The following is a 26,706-nucleotide window of genomic DNA, read 5'->3' as shown; positions in this document are numbered from 1 at the left end:
AAGGTTAAAAGAGCAGCTATGCTGACTAGGGAGGAGTCATCTCCATCACCTATAGTGGTGACAGCATTGATTCAGACCACGAAGCAATGTTATCGTGAGGTAGAGGAAATTACTTCAAAGAGGAAGCACCTAGTCTTAGGGATTACTTTGGTGAGTATACAGGTTGAACCTCTGTAAACCAGGACTGTGGTCCGGCAACATCCGTGGTCTGGGCATGACCATGGATGCTCCAGGACCAGAGAATCCCGGTGGAACGCTGGTGTCTAGGAACCCTGCAGCCTGGCAGGGTTGTGGACTGCTGGCAGAGCCAGGAGTCTAGTTCCCCTCATCTGAGTAGCTGGGTGTGCTGCAGTGGGGTTGGGAGCCAGGCACGCCGCAGCAGGACTGCTCAGTTAGGCTGCTCAGCATGCCCCAGCCGGGCTGCCCAGAGGGGCCAGAAGCCTGGCGTGCCGCATCAGGGCTGCTCAGCAAAGCTGCCCTATGTGCCCTAGCTGGGCTGCTCGGTGGGGCAGGAGCATGGCAGGCAAGGGGAGGGTGGGAACCAGCAGGGCCCGCGGGGGGGTCTAGTGTTGGGGGCCAGATATTACCTCCCCAGGTCCGGCAAAATCCCTCATCCGGGACCAGTCAGGTCCCGAGGGTGCTAGACCAGGGAGGTCCAACTTGTATTTAACAAAATCCACATAATGTCTGTTATACACTAGACTCCAAGTGCCATTTGTTTTTTCAGATTATGCCCATGTAGAATTATAGTCCCCAAAGACCAAAAATGCAGAAAAAAGTGTCATGGTTAAGTGATGCTTGAAGCTAGAATAAACCATCTCAAGAGCCTCATCCTTAGCTTAACTGGTGAGATAACCTCCACCTCTGATTCAGAGTCTGGCACTGGATTTGAAGCATGTTCATTCGCTGAAGCACTCTTCATTGTCAACATGCTCCTCAATTTGATTAAAAGGATGCAAACTGCCAAAACATCCTCAGGGGCCTAGAATTGAGGCCCCAGGTACAGGGGTTTTTACTGTATAGCACAACAGTCACTGTACAGCAGAGCAGTCCCTCTGTCAAGCTACCACAGCAAAAAACTAGAATTATGGGAAAATTGAGAGAGACAGACAGACACAGACAACTTAGAAGCAGCCTCCATCCAATACAAAAAGAAAAATCCACTGCCTTTTCTACTACCTCGATAAAAGGTACTAGGAATGTTTTTGAGACAGTGTTCTGGTTTTGGGACTATAAGAAGTTTAGGCTACATTCTACTAGCAGATACCTGATTGAAAGATGTTTCCTTCAGAGTCTGGGGACCACGTTCCATCATAGCATGAAGTGGCTCCAAAACCTCAAACATTCCCTTCACATTCCTCTCCCCAAAGTACAGACGGGATGCCTCTTCCAGCCCTTCATGCCACATCTCATGCCAGAGGATGGCTACTCGGATCAGCTCTTCACTCACCTGAATTAGGATAGGGAAGATAATAAATTCCTTTGGGGGGAAAACATGGGTGCAAAGAGGCTTAGAAGTACTAGACTGCTTTCACCTACTCCCTGCTGGTGTCTAGAGGATGCCACACAAACTTTCCCAGTTGTCTACTTGATAAATCTTCTTCTCTGAGTATCATTCCAGGCTACTATAAACCACTTTGCTCACCTGCCAATATATTTGCAATCACACAAAATCTGCCTGATAATATATTCCTTTCAGTTATTCATTAAGAATTTAGCAATCAAGATAAACCGTCCCTTTCCACAGAAACAAGTCAGACTTGGGATATTCTGTTTCCTTTTCCCATTACATTGTTTCTTTTTACAGTCAATGATTCCCTTTCTCCACTCCCCTCACCTCCACAGTTTCACTGTGACAAACATCACAACCCCAAAATGTAAAGGTTATGGTTCCATCGCAGTACAAAGTCTCCTTGAGACTGTGTCCTTGAACACTATCATTCCTTTCAAACAAATGAGTCATACTCAGAATCAAATAATCAACATTTTTCTTTAGTTTAATGGGAGAAAACATTACTACTGGGACAGACCAAAAAAGGTGGAAGGTGTCTCAGTCAATGGAATGATTCTTAATTGACCTTACACACAGCACTCACCATCATTGCCTGCTGTACCAGAGTGTTACTGTGCTCACACATGTTTTTCAGGATCTTATTGGCAGCATTATGACGTGCAGTTGTGGTGGACTTAGAGGCCACAGTCAAGGGGTAGATCAAAGCCTATGACAGATATTAGACAGTAATAATTTATAACTACATACAAATAACAGGCTCTGCATAGATGCTAACAAGATTAAAACAAAATAAAACAAGTCCAAGTGCATAGAATCCAGGTGACAAGTCTGCTTCAGTAACATTCTACTAAGAAATGACAATTTTGTGGCAGAAAAAGTAACTTACTTATTGAAATAGATAACTGAATGATTAAACAGATTTGTTTTTGCATCCATAATCTCAAATATTTGGATTTTCACTGATCACGTAGCAGAATAATTAAGTGTTGATGACCTAGTGCCTAACTGATAGTGGAACAGAAAATGTCTTTCTCCAGCATGCTAGGACAGATTCTCTTTACGTCAAGCTAGGAAATGCAACTAGTGTCTTACTACTAGCTACTGTCCATTAACTATTTAATGAAGTTAGAGTTTAGAAAGAAATTTTCATAAGCAGCTTTCCCAACAGATGGAGAGGACTTCAGATTCTGTCTGGTCTGAATGCTGCATGTCTCATCTGCCTCTCATTTACATCTCTCCTGTGAAAGGGCTGAGGGGATGAAATCTTTCAGGGGAATGAGTAAGCCATTCAGGAGAGGGAGCAGTAATAAAGCTCGTCTGATATAAACTATAATCAGTCTTGTGCCAGAATCCGCCACTCACATCTTCACTCCCTTGTCACACTCATAGACATCTCATAGAACTAGGAAGCTCAACTTGACCAAGAATCTGAGAATCTTCCTCAGGGCCACACCTTACCTGGGGATGGTATCTTCCAATATCTGTGAGGAGCTGGTGAATAAGGCGCCCCACTAAAGGCCGAGGAGTATCGATTCTTGCAATGAGCTGAGGGATCACCTGATAGCAAAGATGATAAAAATTCCAGTCACACTTGCACGTACAGTTCACAAGCTACATAGACCAATCCACTCACATCAAAGACCTCAAAGGCTTGTCTGCCACAGAGTAGCCAGAGATGCATTCTACAAAGTAGAGAGAGAATACAGAGATGGGGTGCACAAAGATCCAAATGGTGATGTCAGAGGTATAGAACACCCATGTGAGACAATGACTACCATGAGCAAACAGTCCCTTCTGGTAGACATTAATTCCTGCCCATACTGTTGGATGATACTCCCCAAACAAACTGTTGCAGGCTTCTCCCACAGCTTGAACAAGCAAAAAAAAAGTGGCGCCTCCTATATGAAGTGCAGTCTATAAAGCAGGGGTGGGGAACCTTTTTTGGTTTGGGTGCCACTGACCCACAGAAAAATCAGTCGGGGGCCACACACAAATGAGAAGCAAAACCAAACCAAACCAACATAAAAAAGCCCTGACCACTGATTTGGTCCCCTAGTGAGAAGAAGGAAAAAACTCTCCCTCACAGAAGCAGGGAGAAGCAGGAGAAAAAAAGACACTCCCCCTACTCCGAGGGCTGAATTAACTCTTTAGGGGGCCTACAGTTAGTGGATTTTGTGACCCCCCCCCATGGCTCTGGGGTGGGGCCAAAAGTGAGGGGTTCAGTGTGCAGGAAGAGACTGCTGGGGAGGGGGGGAGAGGTCTGGGTGAGAAGTAGGGTGAAGGAGCAGGCTGGGGCAGTAGGATCTGGGCAAGAAGGAAGAGTTTAGGAGTGGGCTAGTGATGTGGGGTGTGGGACGGAGTGAGGGAAGTTGCAGAAACAGGGGTGGGGTGGGGGTATGGAGTCTGGGGAGCAGGGGATGGGGTGCCTGTGTAGCACAGCTCTTGAGGGGGCACAGATGGCTCTGCATGCTGCAGGCACCACCCCGTTATTCCTAGCCAATGGGGGCAATGGGAGGGTGAAGGCTGCAGTGAGCACTTTCCTCCAGTGTGCAGAGCCGCTTCTTTCTCCCTGCCAGGCAGACCCCACAGGCTGGAGCACCAGAGTCAGCTCACGCTGCTGCAGGGTATGTGTATGGAGGGAGCCCCAAGATTAAAAGGCTGCATCGCTGTAGGCCATAGGTTCCCCACCCCTGCTATAAAGTCATCCTGAAATGGACTGCGGATCTAGATTACATAAGTGTCGCACAGCAAGACTTCACACCTTATCACCATTACTGCATGTTCTCTCTAACTTTAAAATCCCTTACTCTTCCTCCTTCTCTGGCACTATTCAGCTCATACAGGCACCCAGGAATGCTGTTCCACTTTCTGTCCAAGGTGCTTATTAAAAGAGTGACAATATCTATGGTGAGCACCTGGTTCTCATCAGGTCAGATACAGATGTTCCTTTGGCAAGGTGCCATTTGGGATTTTACAGTCATTGAGATTCTAAGGGCTAGGTAAGAAGTGGAATCCATCCCAGCCCCTCCTACTCCTTACCTGCAGCCAGGTGTCTATTTGGATTGCCTTGACCCCTTCAACCAGAGCTTCATTGACATCAGGCCAGTGACCATAATCAAACCATAGTGTAAGGACCCTGAAGAAATAAAAAGAGGATGTTCAGAACCTACAGCAGTCTCTTCCTCTCTGATCCAAGAGCATGTGATTATAAAACAAGCTTGAACTAAATGTTTAGTCTCCAATTTGTTTAGCTGCATATGAGGAGAGCAGAGACATGTTACAGGGAGTTCTAATGTGCATGAGTCCTGTACGTCACAGCTTGATTTTGTTGGGTACGTGCTTTACTAGGTACCTGAGAGTGTCCTGTAGATTGTTGCCTCGAGATAGAGAGATAGAGCGGAAGAAGCCCTGGACAGCAGGGACTGTATACAGCAACAGGGTCTTGGACAAATCCTGTGAGAATAAAAATAGCTGCATTAGTTCTACAAAGCATATTAGGGTAAAGGATGTAGCATCAGCAGGAAAGCTGTAGAAACAGAGAGCAAGCTGAAGATGTGGCTCTGCAGGCTGTCGCCATGCATCTGCAGTGGCCGGGGAGATGACACAGGCATGCGTAATAATTCACACCAACCCCATTCCTATTCTTCACTTCCACAGGACATATTCATATACTCGAGCAGCTAATACCCTGCACTTAAAGTCCACACCTATCTCTCACCTTCACAGAGAATACATAGATACCCATGTTCTTTCTTCACAAGCCACTCTGCAGCACAGCAGCAGCTAGGGTTCTTATTATCCTTGAATGTATGGGCAAAAATTATACAGCACTAAGAAGAACTAAAACTTTCTGCTTACAATTGTATCTCCTATAATCTGTGTCTCAAAGGCCCGAGCCCTGTTACTAAAGACTTCTCAGAAAGGAAAGTCACATGACACGTTTCAAACAATGCGTGCACCAAGCGGCACTGCCCATCCCCAGTAGGCCAGGAGGACCGTACCTCAGTGACTTTCTTTTGCACAGGAGATGGAATGGGACTGTTCTCCGTGCTCTCTGCCTCGCTGTCACTGTTGCTGCCCTCCGTGTTGGCGCTGGTGATGCTGGCTCCACTGGCATGGCGCAGTTTCTTCTTCTCATCTCTGGCCTGGTTCTGATGTTTATAGTGAAGCACAGCCTCAAAGTTCATCACTGCCCAGGCATGCCAGGCCTGCCGATAGGGGAGCAGAACATCAACAGCCATTCCGAGAATGATGAAGCCTCCACACAGCAAAACCAAATCATGGCCTATCCCCCACCCCCGCTTGCTCATCAAAGATCAAACTGAAGAGCTAAAATTCAAGACACGGGAAAGTGTGAGGAACTGAAATATAAGGAGAGGACAACTGGAGAGACACAGAAGGGCGGATGGTGAGGAACAGGCTGCCAAGGGGAAATCTGGTTCAAATGTGAAGGTACTTTTTACAGGAGCACCTTTCAGTTCTCTGAAAGCTCTCAAAGGAGCTTCTGGCTTCACAGTAGAAAACCTATAGAATTATAACACTTGGTGGAGCAAGTTTAAACTCTTCCCTACAGATTAATCTCCTCTGTTCACCTAAGCAGCCATAATCAACTCACAAGAGAGAAGATTCTGAATGCAACCGCATGAGTTGAAGTACAATCCACTTCCACTGGTCAGCAAACATCAGCTGTTGCATTTTGACTAGAGCTGCAGGGTCACTTACACACCAGCAGCATCTATTCTATTGTAAGAGGACAGAAGATCATTTGGGCCACACAATGTTGTGTTGCATTGTATTTTGGGATCCAGTGCTCATTATATTTAGCACTGAGTTCTCTCCTTGGCTACCTTGTACCAGTTGCGGTCATGCTCTGTGGAGGCACTGTAGTACTGCAGGACTTTGGGGATGGTGCTCTCATTGATGCCTTGCAGATTAAGCTGCCATTCACCCAGTTTCAGAAAACACCTGAAAAAGCCGGGCAAACTATTAACCCTACACCAGAGAAAGCACTAAGAAATCAAATGTCAGTTTAAAATGCAGAATTCTTGTCCAAGGTCTGAAAAGCAATTTATTCTGGAAACCCATCCAATAAGCCATCTTTAAACCCAGATGGGGAAGAGCTACTCTGTAGTTAGAGTAGTTCATAACAGTCAAGGCTCCAAACGTTCAGTTTCTAAACTCTGCCACTAACTTGCTTTGACTCTGGCCAAGTCACACGTGCCTCGTTATAACATGAGGATACTATATGTCCCACGAAGGCAACCGGTGGCTTAATTAAAGTTTATAAAATGCTCAGAAATCCCCACATGAAAGTCACAATATAGGAGACACTGTCGCTGTATGAGGTGACTGACATAATGTACTGGATGGCCACAGATAAGCAGCACATAACCCACACTCTGCCATCGGGACCAGTAGGCCCTGAGGAAATACACTATGAAAGCTAGTTGCTAGGGTGCATGGAGACTAGTCTTGGCCACAGCCAAGAATAACTCTTCACGCCTGCTCAGAGGACAGAAAATAAAATATTTTCATTGCAAAAGGAGGGGTTCTCTGAAAGGTTTAATGCATAGGTCCCTTGGGAAGCTTTAAGTGCCAAAATAACACAGCACAGTCTTTCCACATTTTGCAATTTTCTATGATTGTAACACAAGAAAAATTCAGTGCTGAACTCATCAGCACTTGCCTTTCAAGCTAAAGCATTAGAGAACATCAAGGCAGAGAATCGCTGTTATAAAACTCTCATTCTGGAAAAAAATATAGTTAAGAAAAAAATACAGGTTCTTTTTAAAGTTCTATTCAGCAGTAAGCCATCATAGTCTTTTGACCATTCAGTTTCTTATCAACTACTCACATTTCCCTTCCTCCCCCACTTGTTGCCTCTGTATCAGAGGCAGCAAGGTGGGAGAGCAGAATCCAGGGTTGGGGGGGAACTGGCTTCCGCCTGCCCCCTCATAGGCAGCAGCCTGCGGGGGGGGGGGGGGAGGGAGGAATGGAGGGCGAAGGAGAGGTAGCGGAGGGTGTTCCGGCAGCAGTCCCTGTGTGTGTGTGTGTGGGGGGGGGGGGGCGGAGGGGTCCCAGCTCCCTGCTGGGGCCCCCCACAGACAAGGGCTGCTGCTGGCTGGGCAGACAGGTCCCGGCTCATGCCAGGACCAAACCCCACTGTGGCTCTGCAATTTAAAATGCAGTAGGATCCGGGCAGCCTCCTTCCCTCGCCACCCAGCTCCTACTGTATTTTAAATTGCAGAGGTGCAGCAGGATTTGGTCCTGGATCCAGCGCAGTGACTGAGCTGGGCTGCCTGCTCACCTGGCTCCGACTACATTTTAAACGCAGAGCCCAGGGGGCTCTGCAATTCTATCAACTCCTCGATTAGTAAAATAATTGCATTTTAACCCCTAATTTTGACTAGATTTTTAATGTAACACTATTTTTAAAAAGGCTACCTCAAGCTGGGCACCCACTTGCCAAAAGCACAGCTGCACCAAGTGCCTGAGCTGCTGGACTCTTGGATATGCCAGGCTGACCCAGTCACATGGAAAGTGTTTTTTTCCTGCTGCCAGGAATCCCCCCCAAAACAAAGAGCTAGTCATGCTGGGAGCTCTGGCGTCGTCAATCTATAAGCCACAATGCAGGAAAAATGCAACCAGCTCCCTGGGTACGTCTAAACTACATGCCTCCGTCGACGGAGGCATGTAGATTAGCCAGATCGGCAGAGGGAAATGAAATTTAAATGGCTGCCCCGCTCTGCCGATCAGCTGTTTGTCGGCAGATCGGGGCAGTCTGGATGCGACGCGCCGACAAAGAAGCCTTTCTTGATCGGCACAGGTAAACCTGGTTTCACGAGGCATACCTGTGCCGATCAAGAAAGGCTTCTTTGTCGGCGCGTTGCGTCCAGACTGCCCCGATCTGCCGACAAACAGCTGATCGGCAGAGCGGGGCAGCCATTTAAATTTAAATGAAGCCGCGATTATTTTAATCGCGGCTTCATTTCCCTCTGCCGATCTGGCTAATCTACATGCCTCCGTCGACGGAGGCATGTAGTTTAGACACAGCCCAGATGACTAACACAAGCTTGCTTAAATGGGGTCTTGGAGTCATTAGTAACCTCTGTCATTCAAGAGAGCCTCTGAATTTGCAGAAGGTTTAGCTACTACTATTATACATTGGACAGGTACGTGACATAACACAACCAGCCTCTACCAGCTAACTGAAGCAACTCACTCCTATAATAAGTGGAATTACTATTCGTGTATTTTCTGCAAGGATTTTGCAATCTCAGGATCTGTGCAGTTATTAATAACCAAGCACTGGGCCTCAAGGACATGGTACTAACCGTGCCATGAGTTTGTGGAGCTCCTGCTTGTGCTGCTGGTCTTCGGTTGCGATAGCATGCTGTGCCTGTTGCTGCATTGTCTGCACAAAGTGCTGCATGTGCTGGAAGGCATCGATCTGCAATTGGATTTTGACGAGATGAATGTAGGAGTTAAATGCAGCTTCACAAGGGAGAATGTGATCCATTAGAAATACAGGTATTCATAGGAGCAAAACAGACCTTAATTTTCCCAGCAATGCCCTTTTACTAGTTGCATTCATATGGAGTAACGTTGCTTGATAAGACAGAATACAAATACAAAAACCTTTCAGTCTTTAAAATCTATGAACCCTGAATCACCACCTCATAAATCCAGAACTGCTATTCAGGACTTTTCAGTGGACTCCTCTTCATCACATACAAACCTTCAACCTAATGCCTATCAGTAGAGACATGACTTAGCATTTACGCTCTTAAGGCAAAAAACCCTGGCTCTGGCAACCTTGCAAAGCCAACTCTACAAATGAGAGCTTTCGGCTCTCTACTGCTGGGCCTGGAAAGCCTGTGTGACATTACACTCCACCTTCTTTATGAAAATGTGCTTCTGATATGGATGAGACATAACTGAGATGTATTCGAGATAAGCTATCATCGGGAAGGTTATGCTATACCAAGTGTGATTATCCAAATTATATACCTGTATTTAAAGTGAGGAACAATGTGTACGTAACAATTACAACTGGGTGTGTTTGGGAGACACCCAGAAGACAGCCGGTCATCACACTTGATGGGCTATTAGGGAGAAACAAGACTGTAAAGCAGGGGTGGGGAACCTCAGGCCCCCAGTTTGTCTGGCTCCGACCCTCAAAGCTCAGCCCCTCCCCCTGCATTGGGGAGCCTATGCTGGTGCTCCAGCTCCCCCTGGTGCCCCACCACGCGGTTGGAGTACACAAAATCTACTAGGCTGAGCCCCTTCCAGGCTCTGATATACAAGGGAAATGTGGGGAGAGTCTTTCTTCTCCTTAGTTGGGCATCACGTCAGTGAGGGTTTTGGGTTTTTTTTTGCTTCTCACTTGTGTGTGGCTCCCACCTGATTTTTCTGTGGGTCAGTGGCCCCCGACCCAAAAAAAGGTTCCTCACTCCTGAAGATACTCATCTCTCTCCTTCCTGGGAGGGTCCTGGGATGTAGGTAGGTCAGGTGGTGCTGTCACCTCGTGCTAAATACCATCTTGGACTTCTAGTCATTTTCCACTAAAAGAAGGCGGAGGTCAAGAATGGAAAACAAGAGTCTCGCCTCTGTGAAAGGAAGGGTTGCGAATCCAAAAAGCTAGGTCTGATCAACCAGGGCTCCCTCCCTGGTGCTGAATCTCGCTGCCACACATAAGCTCCGAAAGGGAAACAAATAAGCTCCGAAAGGGGAACAACACAGGTCGTAAGTTGCAACGAAAAATCCAAAGAAAGGAAAAACATAAAGAAAAGAATATCTCCCGAATCTAAGCAATGCTTCTATCTTTCTTAACGTGAGTATTATATATTTGTTGACTCCATAAATTGTTTAAAGTTAAATCAGGAGGGTATATCTGTAGGAGAAGTTGTTATTTCTTGGTTTTTTTTTTTAACTGTACTGTTTTTCTACTTTTTCTTTGTATATTATATTGTCTTAAAAGAATAAAAAATAGTGAATTGATTTAAATGGAAAATTAATTATAAAGTAAATAGAAAAAATAAAAAAATCTTTATTTGACCCTAAAAAGAAGTATTCCTCTGTCTGTGGTTTCAAATCCTTTTAAGAACCAAACCCGGTTACCGAAAGCCTCATGTAAATCTTATTTAAGACTGGAAGTAAGTTGATCAGGGTTCTCCTCAGCTTCCCCACCCAAAAAAAGACCCTGAGAAATACCTGGGAACAAGAACTGATGTTCAGGTTGTGAGTAACAATTCCTGAACTCACAAGCTGCAGACCAGTGCAGCTGCCTTTCAGGACTTTCTGTAATCTACCATCTGGGGTGAGGAATGACTATTTGTAACCATTTTCTTTAGGGAATCAAGCTTAGTATGCATGCTGTGTTTCATTTGCTCAGTAATCTACTTTGTTCTGTCTGCTACCTCTTTATCCACTTAAAACCCACCTTTTGTAATCACCCCATTTGTACACTTCATAGTGGGGGGAGGTAAGAAGCTGTGCATACCTTCTTCCACATTGAGGGAGGAGGCAGATTTCATAATATATCTTTGGGCTTGCACTGCAAGGGAGGTGGACACCTGAGTGTTGGGGCAAGTCTCTTAAACCAAGTCTTCCCAGAGCTGTTCTCAGTGTCTGTCGTTTTGCAGTTGGTTGTGGCCTGCCTGTGTGTACGCTGAAGGAGGATTAGTAGCCAGCCTCTGCAGGACAGGCAGAAAGGGTGCCTAGGCTGCCACAATAGGCAAACTCAGTGTTGTCTCGGCACATTAGGTAGCAACCCAAGCAGGGCAATATGCCACAATGTGATCCTAGAAATCAAACAGAAGCCTCTCATCTGATTTGCCACAGAACATTGGGGCAGGTCCCAGATTATCCATGACTTGAATGTTACTATCATCCTAAAACTCACTTGGAAACGAAGAGGTAGCTGATGTATAGCACACATAATTGCATAATCTGACCTTTTACTAATTTTAGAAGAGGTTTCGTAAGCTATGTCAAAAATGGCAAGCAGACTGAGGGTTCCGGAGATTATGGGAAGCCCATCTATACCACACTCAACTGCTTGAGAAGACTGGTTTGAGGAAATCTTGGCTAAGGAATTTTACAGTTTCTTAGGGAGCTTGCCTCTTCTCCCCTGAGACTTGAGGCCTGGCTCCAAGTGCCAGTATTGAAGTATTTTAGTTCTTTACTAGTTGAAATATATAGACTTCTCTGCAAGTTGTTTTGGAAACATTATGGAACAGCGCATGGCTCTTTTTCAGATGGGTTGGAGAGAGTTTAGTGTGGAAGCAGCTCATGATAGCAAGACTTGGGAAAAAATACTTTCAACTCAATAAAGAAATTAAAAGCAAGGAAAATTGCAGTTAAACGTTAAACAAAAGAGGTGTGTGCTCCCCTCTGGAAGCAATTAAAGATAAAGCTCTTGACATCTAAAAGGTCATTTCAGGTCAGAAACTGCACAATGTGCTATTAAGAGGCCAATTTGTTTCTCTTCTGTCTATGGGAATGAGCATTTTTCTCATTAGCAAAGCTATTTAAGAGGGTGAGACAGAAACCACCAGAATTGGATGACTCATCAGCTCAGTGCAAATGTCAAACTCACTTTTCAGCATACTGAATTCAATCAACCAACCATCAGGAAAAAGGGTTTTAACGGAGAGGCAGAACAAGGAAAATTGTCATGCTTCTAATATGAACACAGGGCTAGCAGAGGCGCAAAAGATACCCACTCCCCTCAAATATCTGCCAGTAAAATGGTGCTACTCTTCTGCTTATTGTAACTAAGCTTTAGCTAAAATAGGTGAAGATATACTTTAAAAACTTGATGCTTCCACTCCCATTCCTATCCATACCCGGCAATCTGGTCAACACACAGAATAAAACTCTGCTTTTTCAATAGACATGAATTGTAAGGCAATGTAAAAAAGGAATATCAAAGTGGGCAGTTTATTTAAATAAGTGGATTCATAAATCAAGTTGCAGTTTGTAGTGGGAGGAATCTCTTTGGCCTACAGTGGTTGACAACAGTCTTTTTTAGGAGAGGTGTTGTACAGTTTATTCCCTTACTATACCACATTGCTGAGAAAGACTAATATTATTCTACAGGTGCTGAGTGGAAGCTCGCATTTAGCTCTCATTCTTTCAGTAAATTTGGGAGGTGTCAAGTGAGAAGTAAAGAGCCTACCACAGAGCAAGTTTCAGGCAAGTTGTGACTTATTCCGAACCTGAACATGGCAGGAGAAAACTCAGCCTTCTACGACTACAGATTTGCACTAAAAGTCATAAAGGGTTCCACATAGAGGTTACAAGAAGTTTAACAACCAGCCATATGTCTGTATGCATTCTATTTCACAAATTCATCATTAAAAAAAAATTCAATCACATAGTTCAAGAATGTTCTCTACAGCACATTTTCAGTGTTTTAACCTGATAAATAGGCATCCACATTTTCTAGCTGTCAGCCCCGTCACATTGTAGCCTGGCTTCTATGACAATGCTGCAGGTCTAGCCTGAATTTCAAAAATCAAGCACTTCAATTTGAAAGGTGTGCAAAGAGCCTGTTTACGAGTCATGGATCTGTGTCCCAAAGAGAACAGAGCTCACAACCAATGCTGAAACTGAGACTCAGTAAAAGCACTGGCCTAGGGCTAAGGTATTGCTTATGCAGCACTGAACATATACACAGGGCTTTACATACTAGAAATGGAGAGGCATAGCCCCTGCGCTAAAGAGAACAGTACAGTTTAGGGATGGGGGGGGGGAGGGTGCCTCTGACCCAGTCCTTCCCCTCTTACAATCTTCACTGGCTTCATCTAGTAGTGCGTCATACTGAAGTGCCTTGCTCTCATGGCTCCACGTAATCTTGTCTCAGCTCTCATACCCTCCTTTTCCTCTGCCATACCTCTGCCACACAGTCCTCTCTCCAGCTGCTTCTTACACTCTGTGTGCCTTCTTTCCTGCTGCTCTCTACAACTGTGTCTCACACTTTGCTCTCTCTTTCCGTTCCAGATCAAACAGAAGACTCGAAAGTATTAATTGGAGGTCCCCCTTTCCCTTTTAAAGGCACTCAGCGGAGATGAGACATACCTGGGAGGTATCTCCATGCCAGAAAATGATACCATTGAGATCTCTCATGACATTTAGTGAACAGAGTAGAGACAGCTCTGGTACAAAAATGAGTTGCACTCTATTCTACAGATAGGCAACTACTTCTGCTTTTTACAATTAATGGAAGGACGGTTAGGCTAAGTGCTTGAAAACGGCACAGTCCCGGAGCTGGCAAGCCCAAACACATCAAAAATGAGAGAGATGTGGTAAAACATTTGAGAACAAACAGAGGCTTTACTATATATTAAAAGAAGTTAAGTCATCCAATCTAGAGCTTACTGGATTTGCGTATGTAAACTCTCTCTGTGCTGCAGTGCTAGGATATTCATCTGAGGCTCCACACAGCTAAGTTATTCTGCTGACAAAGCCCTATGTACTTTCCAGCTGTCTCTGGATTGGATGTTTTCATCTGTTAAATGTTTTCATCCATGCCCATCACAAAAATCTGTTTTGCCTTTATTGAGGTTGCAAATTTTTTTCTTGTTTCTTTACTGGCGTACCACAGCTTGTGGTGATGACAAGCAGCTTCGGTGGGCACAAACAGGCATGATTTTGGAGATGGCAATTCCAGTATCCTTGTAATGGGGTGGCTGGGAGCATACCCAGTGCTAAGCAAGAGGTAAAAATCCTGGCAAGGGCATCATGCCTACCGCTGATGCGACTCTGTACCCCTGAGGAAACCACTGGTGATTTATTAAAAGAGACTTTCAGTGAAAGCAAACTGGGTTTATGCTCTCTGTGTTCCTTTAGGATTTTTAATAGAAGTCCTGAAAAAGATTTCCCCAAATAAAAAACAATAAGTATTACAGGTTGCACCTCCCTAAACCGGGGCTCTCTCGTCCAGCAATATCTGTTGTTCAGCAGGTCTGAATGAGAGAGCCTCGGGGCAAGAGGGCCAGCTGCTGAGAACCCCATGCACAGTAAGGCTGGTGGTGGTGGGGCCAGAGCTGCAGCAGCCTGGCAGTGGTGGTGGGGCAGAGGCAGCCCGTGCGTGCTAGTCTGGCCGCAGGGTTGTGCTACGGCAGCCCAAGCGGGACTGCATGCTGACCAGGCAGTGGGGACAGAACCATGGCAGCTCAGCAGGGGAAGCCTGTTGGGGCCACAGCAGTGGAGCCGTGGCAATTCAGCTGGGGCCGTGTGCTGGCCAGCAGTAGGACCAGGGCTGCGAGCTGCTGTGGGGCTGGAGCAGCAGCTATGGCAGCGGGACCGGGGCAGTCGAGTCATCTGGCTGGCAGTGGGGCCAAAGGAGCCAGTGGTGGGGAAGGGTGGCATGCTCAGAGGGCTGGTGGTGGCAGGGGACCTTTCCTGGTTTGGCAAATTCCCTCATCTGGGATCGCTCGGGTCCTGAGGGTGTCAGACCAGTGAGATCCAAGCTCTATTTGCTTTCTTTTTCGGGGGCATGGTAAGATCTGCAGCTACCTTCCTGTTCCTTAGGAACGAGAAAGTTAGTGGCTATGACACAGAAAGAAACTGAAAACGGAGCAACTCAGAGTGGAAAGGATACTGAGGCTCTCGATAACATGTACCTTGCGGGCGCTCTTCCACATGTGCTTCATGTAGGCATAAGTCACTTGGGGATGAACAGTTGGCAACGGGTGATCCAGCTGTCGAGATGGGTCTACTCCTAGGAGTAGTACAAGAGTCTTGTGGGCCAAAGCCTTGAAAGAATAGGGAAGAAAAAAAAAACAAGTTATAACAAGCTTGCAATCACCTCTACACTTCCTTGTTCATAAGAGTCTCGAACAATGACCACTCACAGGGACATTGCTTCTCTGTAATAAGGAGGACACAGGCAGGTCATATGCAGAAAGTGCAATTGTGTACTAGAACATGTGCAAAGCTACACCACTTCCACTATATGGCCACGTGAGTTTCATATATAGCAGCTGATTTAACAATTCTGTATAGTCACTGTGGAGAAGTATCCCCAAGTCTCACAATCTCTCCCCATACCTTGTGTTTGCAGGTCGTCATTTACATAGACTTTCTGAGCATAGAACCCATTTCATAATAAATGTCAAACTAGAGGTTATGGACTGAAGCAGAGAACACTGGCTTAGAAGCAATTTAGAACAAGCTTCTGTGCTAACAGGCCACCTGGGACATGGAACAAGTTGTCAGAAAGTAGTAAGCAATAGTAGCAATACATGGGGCGTGGTAAAACATAGGAATGAACTATCAAACCATTATCTGTATCGAGGGTTATGGAGAGATTCCTATTCCAGCAGCCTGATCACTATTTTCTGTATTTACAAGGGTAACTCACATCTCCCACCCCAACGGACGATCTATTTTCTCCTGTCCCTCAGTGTTTTCACATCAGTAGCCAATAAAGCGTGGGAATTTTGTGGTTTATGTATCTTTTTAGTAATAAATATTATTGAGGTTACTGGCTAAATTAGGAGAATAACAATGATACTAACACTGCTCTCTAGATATGATGGAAAGTACAATATAAGAGCCAAGCGTTAACAATACTAACACTACTCTTACTCTATTGGCTGTAATTCTCTTTTGGAGTGACTATCTGTCCTCTGCTGACAGTGGTTTCTCCACTGACTTCTGACTCTAGGCTGGCTGCAGTGTTAAACACGTCCAAACCAATCTCCTTCTAGGGTTTCTGCTGTCACCTAGGCAGCCGGAATGCTTGGAGATGTCCATGGCTAAAGTGTCACCATGAAGCTGAGCTTCCAGAACACTGTAACTTAGACAGTACTCACCAGTCTCCCACTCTTGCCGCATAGGCTGGCGTACTTGAGCCAAGTTCGCATGTCCTCATGAGGGTTGACAACAAGAGACCGCACCATAAGGATTCTCTGCCAGTCCTCTACAATCCGCTGGCAGCCCTTGGAAAAGAAGTGCATTCAGAACCTATTAACGTTCTATTTTCCAATGGGACCATTCCTCCCTCTTCTCTCCATAACTGAAAACCTGAAAAGCCTCTCCACAAGATTAGAGTTACAGTTGTATCCGTTCTTCATAGCAGACAGAGACATGGCACTAATTGGTTGCATTCTGAACCTTGCTAGGTGTGAATGAGGATAAGACCCCGAGCCTCGTACTCAATAGTCCAAACCTCATTAGATGCTAGCTGGTTGCTCCAAATCTAATGACATTTTCTAATGGAAAAAGGAGCGAGACCTTTTACAGAAGAAGCAGAGCCAAAAGCAGAGCAGTTACTTCTGCACTGTCAAAACAACAAGGCAAGGGTTTCACAACGTTTCCAAACCCAGTGTCAAACTTTATTTTTGGTTTCAACTGTGACTAGTTCCAATATCAGAAGGTACAAAAAACAAAAAAATTCTGAAAGTTATTTTTGTTATTGCCCTTTTCCTTCCCCTACTGGTTGCTGGTTTTTACAGACATTGAAGTGATTTTGTTGACACTCTGCCAAAAATTGCATTGCCAGCTGCTAAGCTACTAAAACAGGCATTGTCTGGTTACTGTCTATCTGAGTTGAGTGCCACAATAGCTTAAAGTCCAACAGAGCAGATAAGACAGGATCTTGCCCTGAAGCTGGAGGGTGCTTCGGTATATACAGACAATTAAGTCTTGTCTACACTACAAAATTAAGTTAATCTAAGTTAGGGTGAAGTACAGTCACAGCAGTAATTACTGGAGTGATTCATGTCCACCCTATGCCCCCTCTCACCAGGAATGCTTCCACTGACTTAACTGTGGAGGGTACTGACAGCCGGAGCACCCCACCTGTACCTTCTTGCCCATGTACTGCCAGGCTGTAGCTATGAGCTGCAGAATGTGGAGGAGGGAACTGCCAGCTGTGAGCCCTGTGCGAGGCTGACAGCCATCAGGTGATGCAAGTAACGCAGTGACTGTGTAGACCAGGGCTACTCAACATGTGGCCCACGGCCTGTTCGTTAGCGGCCTGCTGTGCAGTTTGGGTTTACATGGGGCTCAACACACAGCCCGGGGGTGGGATCCTTTGAACATGGCCTCCACTGGGAACACACTCCACAACGGCGAGGTGTTTCTCAGGTGGGGTGAGCACTGAAAGATGCAAGTGGACAGGGTGGCTGGAACAGAGGGGTGTTGGCGTGTGTAGCCCTCAGGGAGGAGGTCCCAGGACTGCAGGGGCATTAGCTGAAAGAAGCTATTTGCATATATTTGCATATCTACTTGCATGTACATGCAACCACACTTAAGTTGCGGCCTTCGGCATGTGCTGTATCATTGTGGCCCCCCAGGGCTTCCAAAGTTGAGTAGCCCTGGTGTGGACACTGTACATCACTAGCTACATCGACCTACATGCTACACCTCTCACAGTTATTAAGTTGGTATAGTGGGTGACTTACATTGGTGGGAGCAACGTTGCAGTGTAGAAACCTACAGAGTTAGATCAACATAAGCTGCCTTACACAGACCTAACTCTGCACTGTAGACCAGGCTAAAACACAGAATTGTGAGTGGTGGTGCCTATACCTGATTGCTGCTGGCCACCTATTGGGACCTGGGTTGACTGGATTGATCAAGTTCTTTAAGAGTGAGATACATAAGTCTTTATGAGGACTCTGGTGTTTAGATGGATGCAGGATCGACTTGGACTATCCACTCCAGAGGTCAAAGGTGGACTGTGCCCACTGGAGACGAGGACAACTTCATGCTAGCAAGGGATTCTATCTGGAAGCAGTAACACAAAATTGCTTCTTTGAAGGCAAGTCAAATGGTCAATCAGCACGTGATCCTGAAGGGAAAAAAGTCTTATTTCTGATTAAATAGCTAAGAACAACACAGGCTTTTCAAAACGGGGTGCATGCAAATTAGATAGAAAAGCCTGTTCCGCGTAGCCCTCCCTAATGCCCAAATTAACCTTTCACCAAATCATTTAACAGCTCTTTTATAATTATTAGTAAGACACTATAAAATGTACAAGAACTGTATGTACTATTTTCAGGACCATAAACAGCTGTGCTCATAGACATTACTCTGCCCGTCACACTCAGCCTCTCCTCTCCAGAGGAATGTTCTCTCAGCATTTCCAGACAAAAATGCAGTTTGGAAGCAAAAAGCATTGTCACAGCTTCCTAAATAGTTGAAATGTTCATAATAGCAACAGGTAAACACCCTTCAGCATGGGGGCCGGTCTAGCAGGGAGAGATGGAACACTGATGTCCAAGACAGTGTGAATACTTCATTCTGATTACTGTTTTTTCCTCTGAGAGGAACATCTCAGAACTGTATGAGAAGGTACTGCGTGTGTACATGTACAGGCCCTCCCTCTCCAAGAACAGCTCCCTCCAGAATAGACACCCATTCCACATATTTGGGTGGTTGTAAGTGCTGGGATGTGTCTTGGGATTATGCTCTCTGGCTGGAGATGCATTGGCTTTCCAGTGGAATTGGTGAAAGCTGCATTGCTCGTGGCTCTTAATAGTGAACCGGACAAATCAATGGAGAATAGTAGGGAACAGGTCTGCACTGCCAGGTAGGGTGGAGAAGATGACTTAAAGTGTTAAAAAATTTATACTAGAGAGAAAAGGTGAAGGGGGGGGAGGGAAGATCCCAACAACAGATATTACCTCACTTACCATGTCTACTCAATATGCTACTCAACACAACTACCCCACGCCACTGCACACAGGAAATTTCTATGATTCTTTGCACATTGACGCAGCCTTCTGTTTCTCATTATTACTCATACCAAATCATTCCAACATGTGGCATAAACAAAATATCCATCTACATTTAACATGCAGACATGAAAATGAAAAAAGAGGAGTTGAGAAGTGTAGTACCCTCACACCTGCCAACTAGATACAGCATTTGTACAAGTGGGCCTGCAGGTTTCACCAAAACGTCTCCTCCATGCAGATCTCTTTAGAATCTTTGGAGCTGGCAAATTTGCAAGATCCTGTGTCAGGCTTTAAAATGAGCACATACACTACTGCAGTGGCAAGAGGCATTAAATATATGCTTAGGACTTGCATAGGACACTTTTGTAAAGGAGAGAAAGTGGATTGTTGTGCATGCTCTGATGGGAGACGAGGGCAGAAGAGAGACAGAGCCTGACCATCAGAAAAGCTGAGTACTCACAACTCTAACAGGAGCTGTGAGTGTCCATGCCACTCGCAGGACGTATACAGATGTTTATAGTAGATTTACCTGTAGTCTCTCCCACCATATTTGGCGGATGATCTCGCGTCGTTCTGGTACAAGTTTATACTGGATAACTTCTTCCAGCTCTGACAGCATCTGGCAGGATACCATAGCCTGATGGAAACAATCATATTCCACCCCAATCAATGCAAAATGAATCCAGGAATAAAGATCAGCATTTGGCCTCAAAACCTAATCTACTGATCAAGAGGTAAAATATACAGGCAGTTGCCTTACAGATGTCTTGATATTCCACTATCTTCTAGGTTTCCTCTGTGTGTGTGTGTGTGGGGGGGGAGGGGGGGGGAGGGGGGGGGGAAACTGGAGGAAATTTTCACTTGAGCCTGAGTTTCCCACACAATGCTTCTAAAATTTGACCTGAAGAGTGACCTTCTGCTGGAGTAGGGAGAAATGTAAGCTAAGCTTTTCCACATGGATACAGAATTCATCGCAAAACCTGATTGGGCCAGAAATAAGGGCTGTAGGGTGCTAAGTTCCAGCGTTCCATCAGAAACATTTTGCTCACTCTGCTTCTCAGTGAATCCTTTTCTAAAAAGCCATAATCTGCTCATAAGAGCCTGTGGGTCCACGTGGCCTACATGGGCTTTTATATTTAATTCACAAAAATAGCCAGGAAGCTTTGATCTTATATAAATAACCTAAGCGAACATGAAGGCTGCAGGTCAAATACTCACCCCATAGGCCCGACTGTAACTCTCCCCTGCCATGGCGGTCAGCTCAGCATCTAGCAGGTCTCTGGCCTTGTCAATGCACTGAAATAGAAGTTGAGACTTCAGTGGTTGGCCCTGCCCAAAGTCAGTAATATTTCATGCTAGCACTAAACTGTCCACTCTCAATTCTCATACAAGGAAGGTTGGAACTACCCCAAACTTCATAGGATACCAGAAAAGGACAGCCACTTAAAGGGAGAAATAGCTCTAAAATGGAAACTAACAGAAAACAGGAGAATCCAATGGTGAGAACGGGGAAAAATTGGGACTTGCATTTATGCAAACATGGGTTCTGTCCTTGGATTTGTTAAAGTCCCTCATACATAGACTGAATCACTGGTGTTTGCTGTGCTTTTGAACCCAGTGTTCTTGAAAAGTCCAACTGTAACATTTATAAGAGGAAGAGTTTTTGCTCAATGTGGAAACCGAGGACCTGAATAAGCAAAAAAGAAAATCAACCTTCTGCTGATGGCATCTAACTCAGATGATGAAAATGAACACGGGTTGGTCTACTCTGCTTTGGATTGCTATCAAGCAGAACCCGTCATCAGCTCGGATGCATGTCCTCCAGAATGTTGAACATCTGAATTTTTGGGGCATATGGCACTTTAATATCTTGTGACTCCAACTACAACAATGGCACGTGCATGCCTGTTCTCACTTTCAGGTGACGTAAATAAGAGATAGGCAGGGTTATCTCCTGCAAACTGTAAACAAACTTGTTTGTCTGAGTGATTGGCTGAATAAGTAGTAATACTGAGTGGACTTGTAAGCTTTAAAATTTTAAAGGCGCATGCACAAGGGGCATATTTAAATAAGTAGCATTCAATTATTGTTTAACCATGTGATTAATCGTGATTAATTTTTTTAATTGCTTGACAGCTAATGCAGTATTTCCTGGTAACACACAGCAAATGGAGCAGTCAGGTATACTTACTTGTTGAGCCAAAGAGAAGAGGTCTTGATGCAATGCCAGCACGGCCCTATAGAAGGCACCGTCATGAGTATCCCTTGGGATCATACAAGTATATTCCTCCATGCTATCCCACTGACCTGCAGAGACATGGATACCCTTGGTGAGGCCGGAGCCCTTTCTATGAAACAGTGCCAGAACTAGACTAAGTGATAAGCACTCAGTACAGCGGTTAGATTCACAGTACTACTCGATTCCTGCCAAGAGACTAGTTTGGAGTCCAAAAGCACCATGTGAGGTTTCATATACTGTTCAGAGTGACCTATGGAAGAACCTCACTTATCTGAAATCCCTCATTATCCACTGGACAATTAACCTGAGGACACCGCTGCTCCAGGATATTATTAATCAACCTCGCAATTTTTTAAAGAGGTTTAGATTATGTATGAATAAGAGTACTATCTACATTACACTAACCAGAAAAATTACAAGAGCTATTGGCTCTGTTTCAGGGACTGATCTGATCTGAAGTTATTTCCCCCAGGGTGCGTCTACACTGCAGGGCTTATCTCGAAATAAGCTACACAAATTGAGCTATATCAATTGCGTAGCTTATTTCGAAATAGGGAGCGACTACATAGCACTTATTTTGAAACAGAACACTCTTCCTCTGAATTCTGTAACCCTCGTTGTACGAGGAATAAGGGGAGTCGGAATATGAATTCCTCCAGCTTGACAGTATTTTGACACTATTTCGAAATAACTGCCTGCTGTGTAGACGCGGACTAAGTTATTTCAAAATAGTGTTGCAGTGTAGACGTACCCCAACTGTATAGCGTGAGACAATTAGAGATATCACAGCAGTTCTCAGACTTTCTCTGCAGCATCAGGCTCTGGTTACAATCAAGAAATGATACTGGATTAGATGGACCACCAGGCTCTTCCAGGAAGGCAATTTTTATGCTGAGAGGTAGAGGTGACTGCATTAATCAAATGGAGACCCACTCATGGCACAGTGCTCTGTGTGTTTTTTCTATACAGGCATCAGGTAGTACAACTGCTTCAAATGGATAATTTTTCACTTCTCTCCCAGTGAAAATACCCACCTAAAGCAAGCACTACAGTCATCTGTCTTCAGAAGGGACAACCTACTTCATTTATAGCAAACTGTAACATGGGTGATTTTACAAGGCAAGGTCTCATTATGGGAGGCAAAGCTCTTGTATTCTTTGTGATAAAATAGCTGCAACATTAACATTGGGCTCTTGTGAAGGAAACTGCTTTTCTGGAACATTTGGCCATGTTTTGGTTTCTCAAAAGGGGAAGCTCATTTTCACTGGATGGAGTTAGGCAGACCACAAGCATGTACTATGCAAGCTATCCCCACCTCTTTCCACTGATGCCTCTTCAAACCAGACGTATTTATAGAATTTTTCCACTCAGGAACTTCTTGTGAGATAACATCCTGTCAAAATGGCAAGAGATGGATGGCCTTGCCATTTGTGAATAACATTCCAGAAAAACTAGTGAAATCACATCACGCTTATTTCATGTACAAACCACATTAGATTTGAAACTAAGGGTATGTCTATGCTTGCACCCTCTTTCGAGAGAGGGATGCAAATGCAGCTGAGCAAACTTGCAAAAGAAGTGCGGATTTGAATTTCCCATGCTTCATTTGCATAATCGCGGACCACCGCTATTTCAAAATAACAAACACTGTGTAGATGCGGTTATTTCAAAAGAAAACCCTTCTTCTGAAATAACCCTTATTCCTCACACAACGAGGTTTACCAGCTATTTTGGAAGAAGGGGTTTCTTTCGAAATAACTGCATCTACCCGGTGTTTATTATTTCGAAATAGGGTATTCTGAAATAGCGGCAGTCCATGATTATGCAAATGAAGCACCGGAAATTCAAATCTGTGCTTCATTTGTAATTTCGCTCAGCTGCATTTGCATCCCTCTCTCGAAAGAGGGTGCAAGTGTAGGCATACCCTAAGTCAGCAGAGGTTAAAGGGTTCTATTTCAATGCATCTGTTTATTATTATTCAGCCCTCAAAAGATACCTCCTCATTACCTGAGAGTGTACTGGTGCCTTTTGCATAGGAGGTTTCATTCTGGGCTTGAATGTTAAATGACCTTTATTATTTCATATCATGCTGTCAGTAAGCTTGATCCATTCTATACATTTCTTCTTATCCTGTGATTTAGACATTGAGGGCCATTGCTGGTGCCCTAAACAGCCCACCACTGACATCCCCCCTTCCCACTTCCCCAGAAATAGCTGCTCTGCATGGGGAGGATGGGTTGTGTGATCTGAAGCTAAGAGGAAAGAGGTGGCCAATTCTCCCATACTGGATGCCATTTACTGCAATGATGTTCAGTCTGGGAGAGTTGGCAATGCAGGAACAGGTCTGGGAGGGAGGCGCAAGCAGGAGGAGCATCCAGCAGCCATCAATCCAGCCAGAGAGAAGCGGCACTTTTAAGGGGAAAGCAACACTTTTCTCCAGCTACCCGCAGTGCGGCTGCCCCCTGCTCTGAGTTCTCCAACCCACCAGAGTCGCTTGCCATTGCCTGTTCAGTAGATGCTGGGCGCTGAGCCTTGGGAGGAAGGCTGTAATGGGGCTGGGCAGGGGATAGCTGGGGGCCACAAGTCTGGCACTGAATGGGGGCAGCCAGATCGGCACTAAGCTGGGGGCGGACAGCTGGCTGAAGCCCATAGACAGCATGCGGTTGCACAGGGCTCCATGAAATTTGGGGCAATTTGGTGCACCAAATTTCATGGTGCCTTATACAGTTGTGTTTTGCCTATTGGTAGGGACAGCTCTGCAGACATCTTAAAAATGTAAATTATGCCCCTGTACTCATTCCTGCATTGCTATCTTATACCATCCCTCAAGCACAGCGGGAAGGCATACATTACCTAAGCCCCAGGCGGCAGCAGCAGCCATCCTAGCCATTTTGGCTTGCGTTTCATCAATTACCAGTGTCCATTTTTCACAGCATTGCTGATGAAGTTGGCCCCTGGAAAGAATAATTCAGTTTCAAGTTAGTGAAAACCTCCTCAATGGGTTGTGCTTTGTGTGACAGCCACCTTCCATGGTATTCCATGTACCGAGGTTTCAAAGACATTCTACATATCCCTTGCCGTAAGCAGGCGACTTGGCTTTTCTGGATTTAATGCAATACCCTAGTTTTAGGGAGGTGCTGACAGCTCAGTTTTTAAAATAAGTTGTAATAGTTTCTAGGGAATAAGAAAAATTGTGGTGTGGTCAACGGGGAGTTATTTAGCCTCAGAATAATTCAAGAACATACAATCTGAACCAATGAAAAAATGATGTTCTTGAATTATTCTGAGGCTAAATAACTCCTCATTGACCACACCACGCTCTCTCTGTGGACCTGCCAAAAGGGAAGGTGTAAATCTCACTATGCTCCTTTAGGGGCTAGACCAGTAAACAAATCTGGAGGTCAGATTTTTCTTATTCCCTAGAAACTATTACAACTTCTTTTAAAAACTGAGCTGTCAGTTTCAGCCTAGAACAGGGCATTACCGTAAACCCAGAAAATCATAATCCACCTGCTTAAAGCACGGGACATTTAGCACTTCTTTGGAAACCTCAGTACAAATTTCTGCACAGGTCCTGGCTCCCAGCTTTGTCAAACATTTTGGATAAACATTTTTGAAGCACACTTCAAAAAGTGCAGCTACACAATCACTGTTATAGAAAATATGGAGGGGGTTGTAAAGAAAACTCTCCAATCTTCATCTCTAGTAGACAGAAACTTCCACAACGCTTTCATCAATCTTGACTGCATTGTTGATTGCACCAATCATTCTGGGCATTGCAAGTTCAGAATTTCTCAGCCTGGAAAGTCTGTAGTAGTAAAGCAGCTGTCAACTATGAGGGAGACCAACTTGGTTTCTTGCTGCTATTCTCTAGTCACAGTGAGGAAGATGAATTAGTCAACATGAGAATGGATTAGCTGCCATAGGCAAGACAGTCACACTGACAGCTTAATGGTCCAGTAAAAAAAACAGCAGCAGCAGTGAATCAGTATCCAATGTGAGCTAATAGAGAAGCAAGGCACTTGCAGACATAATTATACAAGGAGACAAGTGGCTAGGTCTGCCTTGGCTGCACTTTCAAACTTCTGCTACCCAGCATGCTGAGAATAACAGCAAGGCGCAGCACCAATCCCAGAGGAACTGTCAGTTACTATCAAACCAAAACAAGTAGCACAAATAGTAAAGTTCAACACACCATCAGAGGGGAGATACCAGCCCAACTTGACTTAGGCACTAAATTCTCAACCTTGGGATTGAGAGAGCAGAATCACTGGGAAGGAGGTGGCTGCATGACTCTAGCACTATTGAGTTAATTAAAAATGTACTTTGTTTGATAGTAACATAAATGTGTTTTATTTAGTGAGCCCACTAACTTCACTCACAGATATGGGAGCATTCTTTTTGGGTAATTAGGGTGGAGTTCTGCAGTGGCATACAAAGCCAATCTTGCGAAATCAACTCCCTGGATATTTTGCTACAGGAAAAAAGTCTTTATTTTTAATTTGCCATACGACCATTATCTTCTTCATTCTGACTGCATTCAGATTCATAACCTTAGTGCTGTATTGATTCAGGGGTTTATTTTCAAAGATGTAAATGTACAAGTTATACTTACTTTCAAATTATATACTGAAAGAGTTAATTAAATTTCCAACCAAGTTCTGGAGTCGGTGTTTATCCTGCAACAGTTGATTTATCACAAACATCTGACATGAAGGAAGGCAGGAAAATGCTCCCTGTGATAATTATTTTATTTCAACAAAAAAAATCAGATTAAGTCCTTAGACCACCTCTTCTTCCGCAGCTTTTTGTATACAGCCTCTTCCCAACTTACGGACCAAGCACTTGCTTGTAACTCGGTTCGTTCGTAAGTCGGACCCCATTGAGTTACACGCGACCGTGCTGTTCGTAAGAGCGGATCGCTTTCGTAACTCGGGGTCCACCATTTACGACAGCTTTGGTCATAACTGCGAACAGTCGTAAGTCGACTGTTCGCAACTCAGGGACCGGCTGTATACCACTGACAGATGAATACAATCCTATGTCTAGGCAGGAAAGAAGATGGCTGTGGAAAGACATGATATATTGTATGCATTAGGAAGACTAGCCCTCTAAACTCCTTGGTCTGTTCCCTGATGCATCTGCCAGAATATCTCTAAAGCAGAGGTTTTCAAACTTTGGGTCACGACTTATAAGGGTAATATGCTAGCTGGTGAGAGACACTTTGTTCCCCTGAGTGTCCACCAGCATGGCTGCTC

The 26,706-nt window shown here is 44.9% G+C and overlaps 1 protein-coding gene across 6 annotated transcripts in view; it reads right to left on the bottom strand.

Annotated features, from left to right (window-relative positions):
* The window catches only part of MTOR (mechanistic target of rapamycin kinase), a 126,123-nt gene that overhangs the window by 15,920 nt on the left and 83,497 nt on the right, over positions 1 to 26,706 (bottom strand). For all 6 annotated transcript variants that reach the window (XM_075906250.1, XM_075906253.1, XM_075906251.1 and 3 more), the window contains 14 exons: positions 24,302 to 24,402; positions 21,401 to 21,516; positions 20,428 to 20,505; positions 19,739 to 19,846; positions 16,339 to 16,464; positions 15,145 to 15,276; positions 8,848 to 8,963; positions 6,361 to 6,478; positions 5,515 to 5,721; positions 4,866 to 4,966; positions 4,553 to 4,649; positions 2,972 to 3,070; positions 2,097 to 2,219; positions 1,268 to 1,450 (listed from right to left, as the gene is read on the bottom strand). In XM_075906250.1, coding sequence (XP_075762365.1) covers positions 1,268 to 1,450; positions 2,097 to 2,219; positions 2,972 to 3,070; positions 4,553 to 4,649; positions 4,866 to 4,966; positions 5,515 to 5,721; positions 6,361 to 6,478; positions 8,848 to 8,963; positions 15,145 to 15,276; positions 16,339 to 16,464; positions 19,739 to 19,846; positions 20,428 to 20,505; positions 21,401 to 21,516; positions 24,302 to 24,402 — 1,705 coding nt within the window. The remainder of the gene's footprint in view (positions 1 to 1,267; positions 1,451 to 2,096; positions 2,220 to 2,971; positions 3,071 to 4,552; positions 4,650 to 4,865; positions 4,967 to 5,514; positions 5,722 to 6,360; positions 6,479 to 8,847; positions 8,964 to 15,144; positions 15,277 to 16,338; positions 16,465 to 19,738; positions 19,847 to 20,427; positions 20,506 to 21,400; positions 21,517 to 24,301; positions 24,403 to 26,706) is intronic.

Source organism: Pelodiscus sinensis, chromosome 23, assembly GCF_049634645.1.
Source record: "Pelodiscus sinensis isolate JC-2024 chromosome 23, ASM4963464v1, whole genome shotgun sequence".
Classification (NCBI taxonomy): domain Eukaryota; kingdom Metazoa; phylum Chordata; order Testudines; family Trionychidae; genus Pelodiscus; species Pelodiscus sinensis.
The sequence above is the reverse complement of the archived record's forward strand: the minus strand, read 5'-3'. Positions and strand labels throughout refer to the sequence as shown.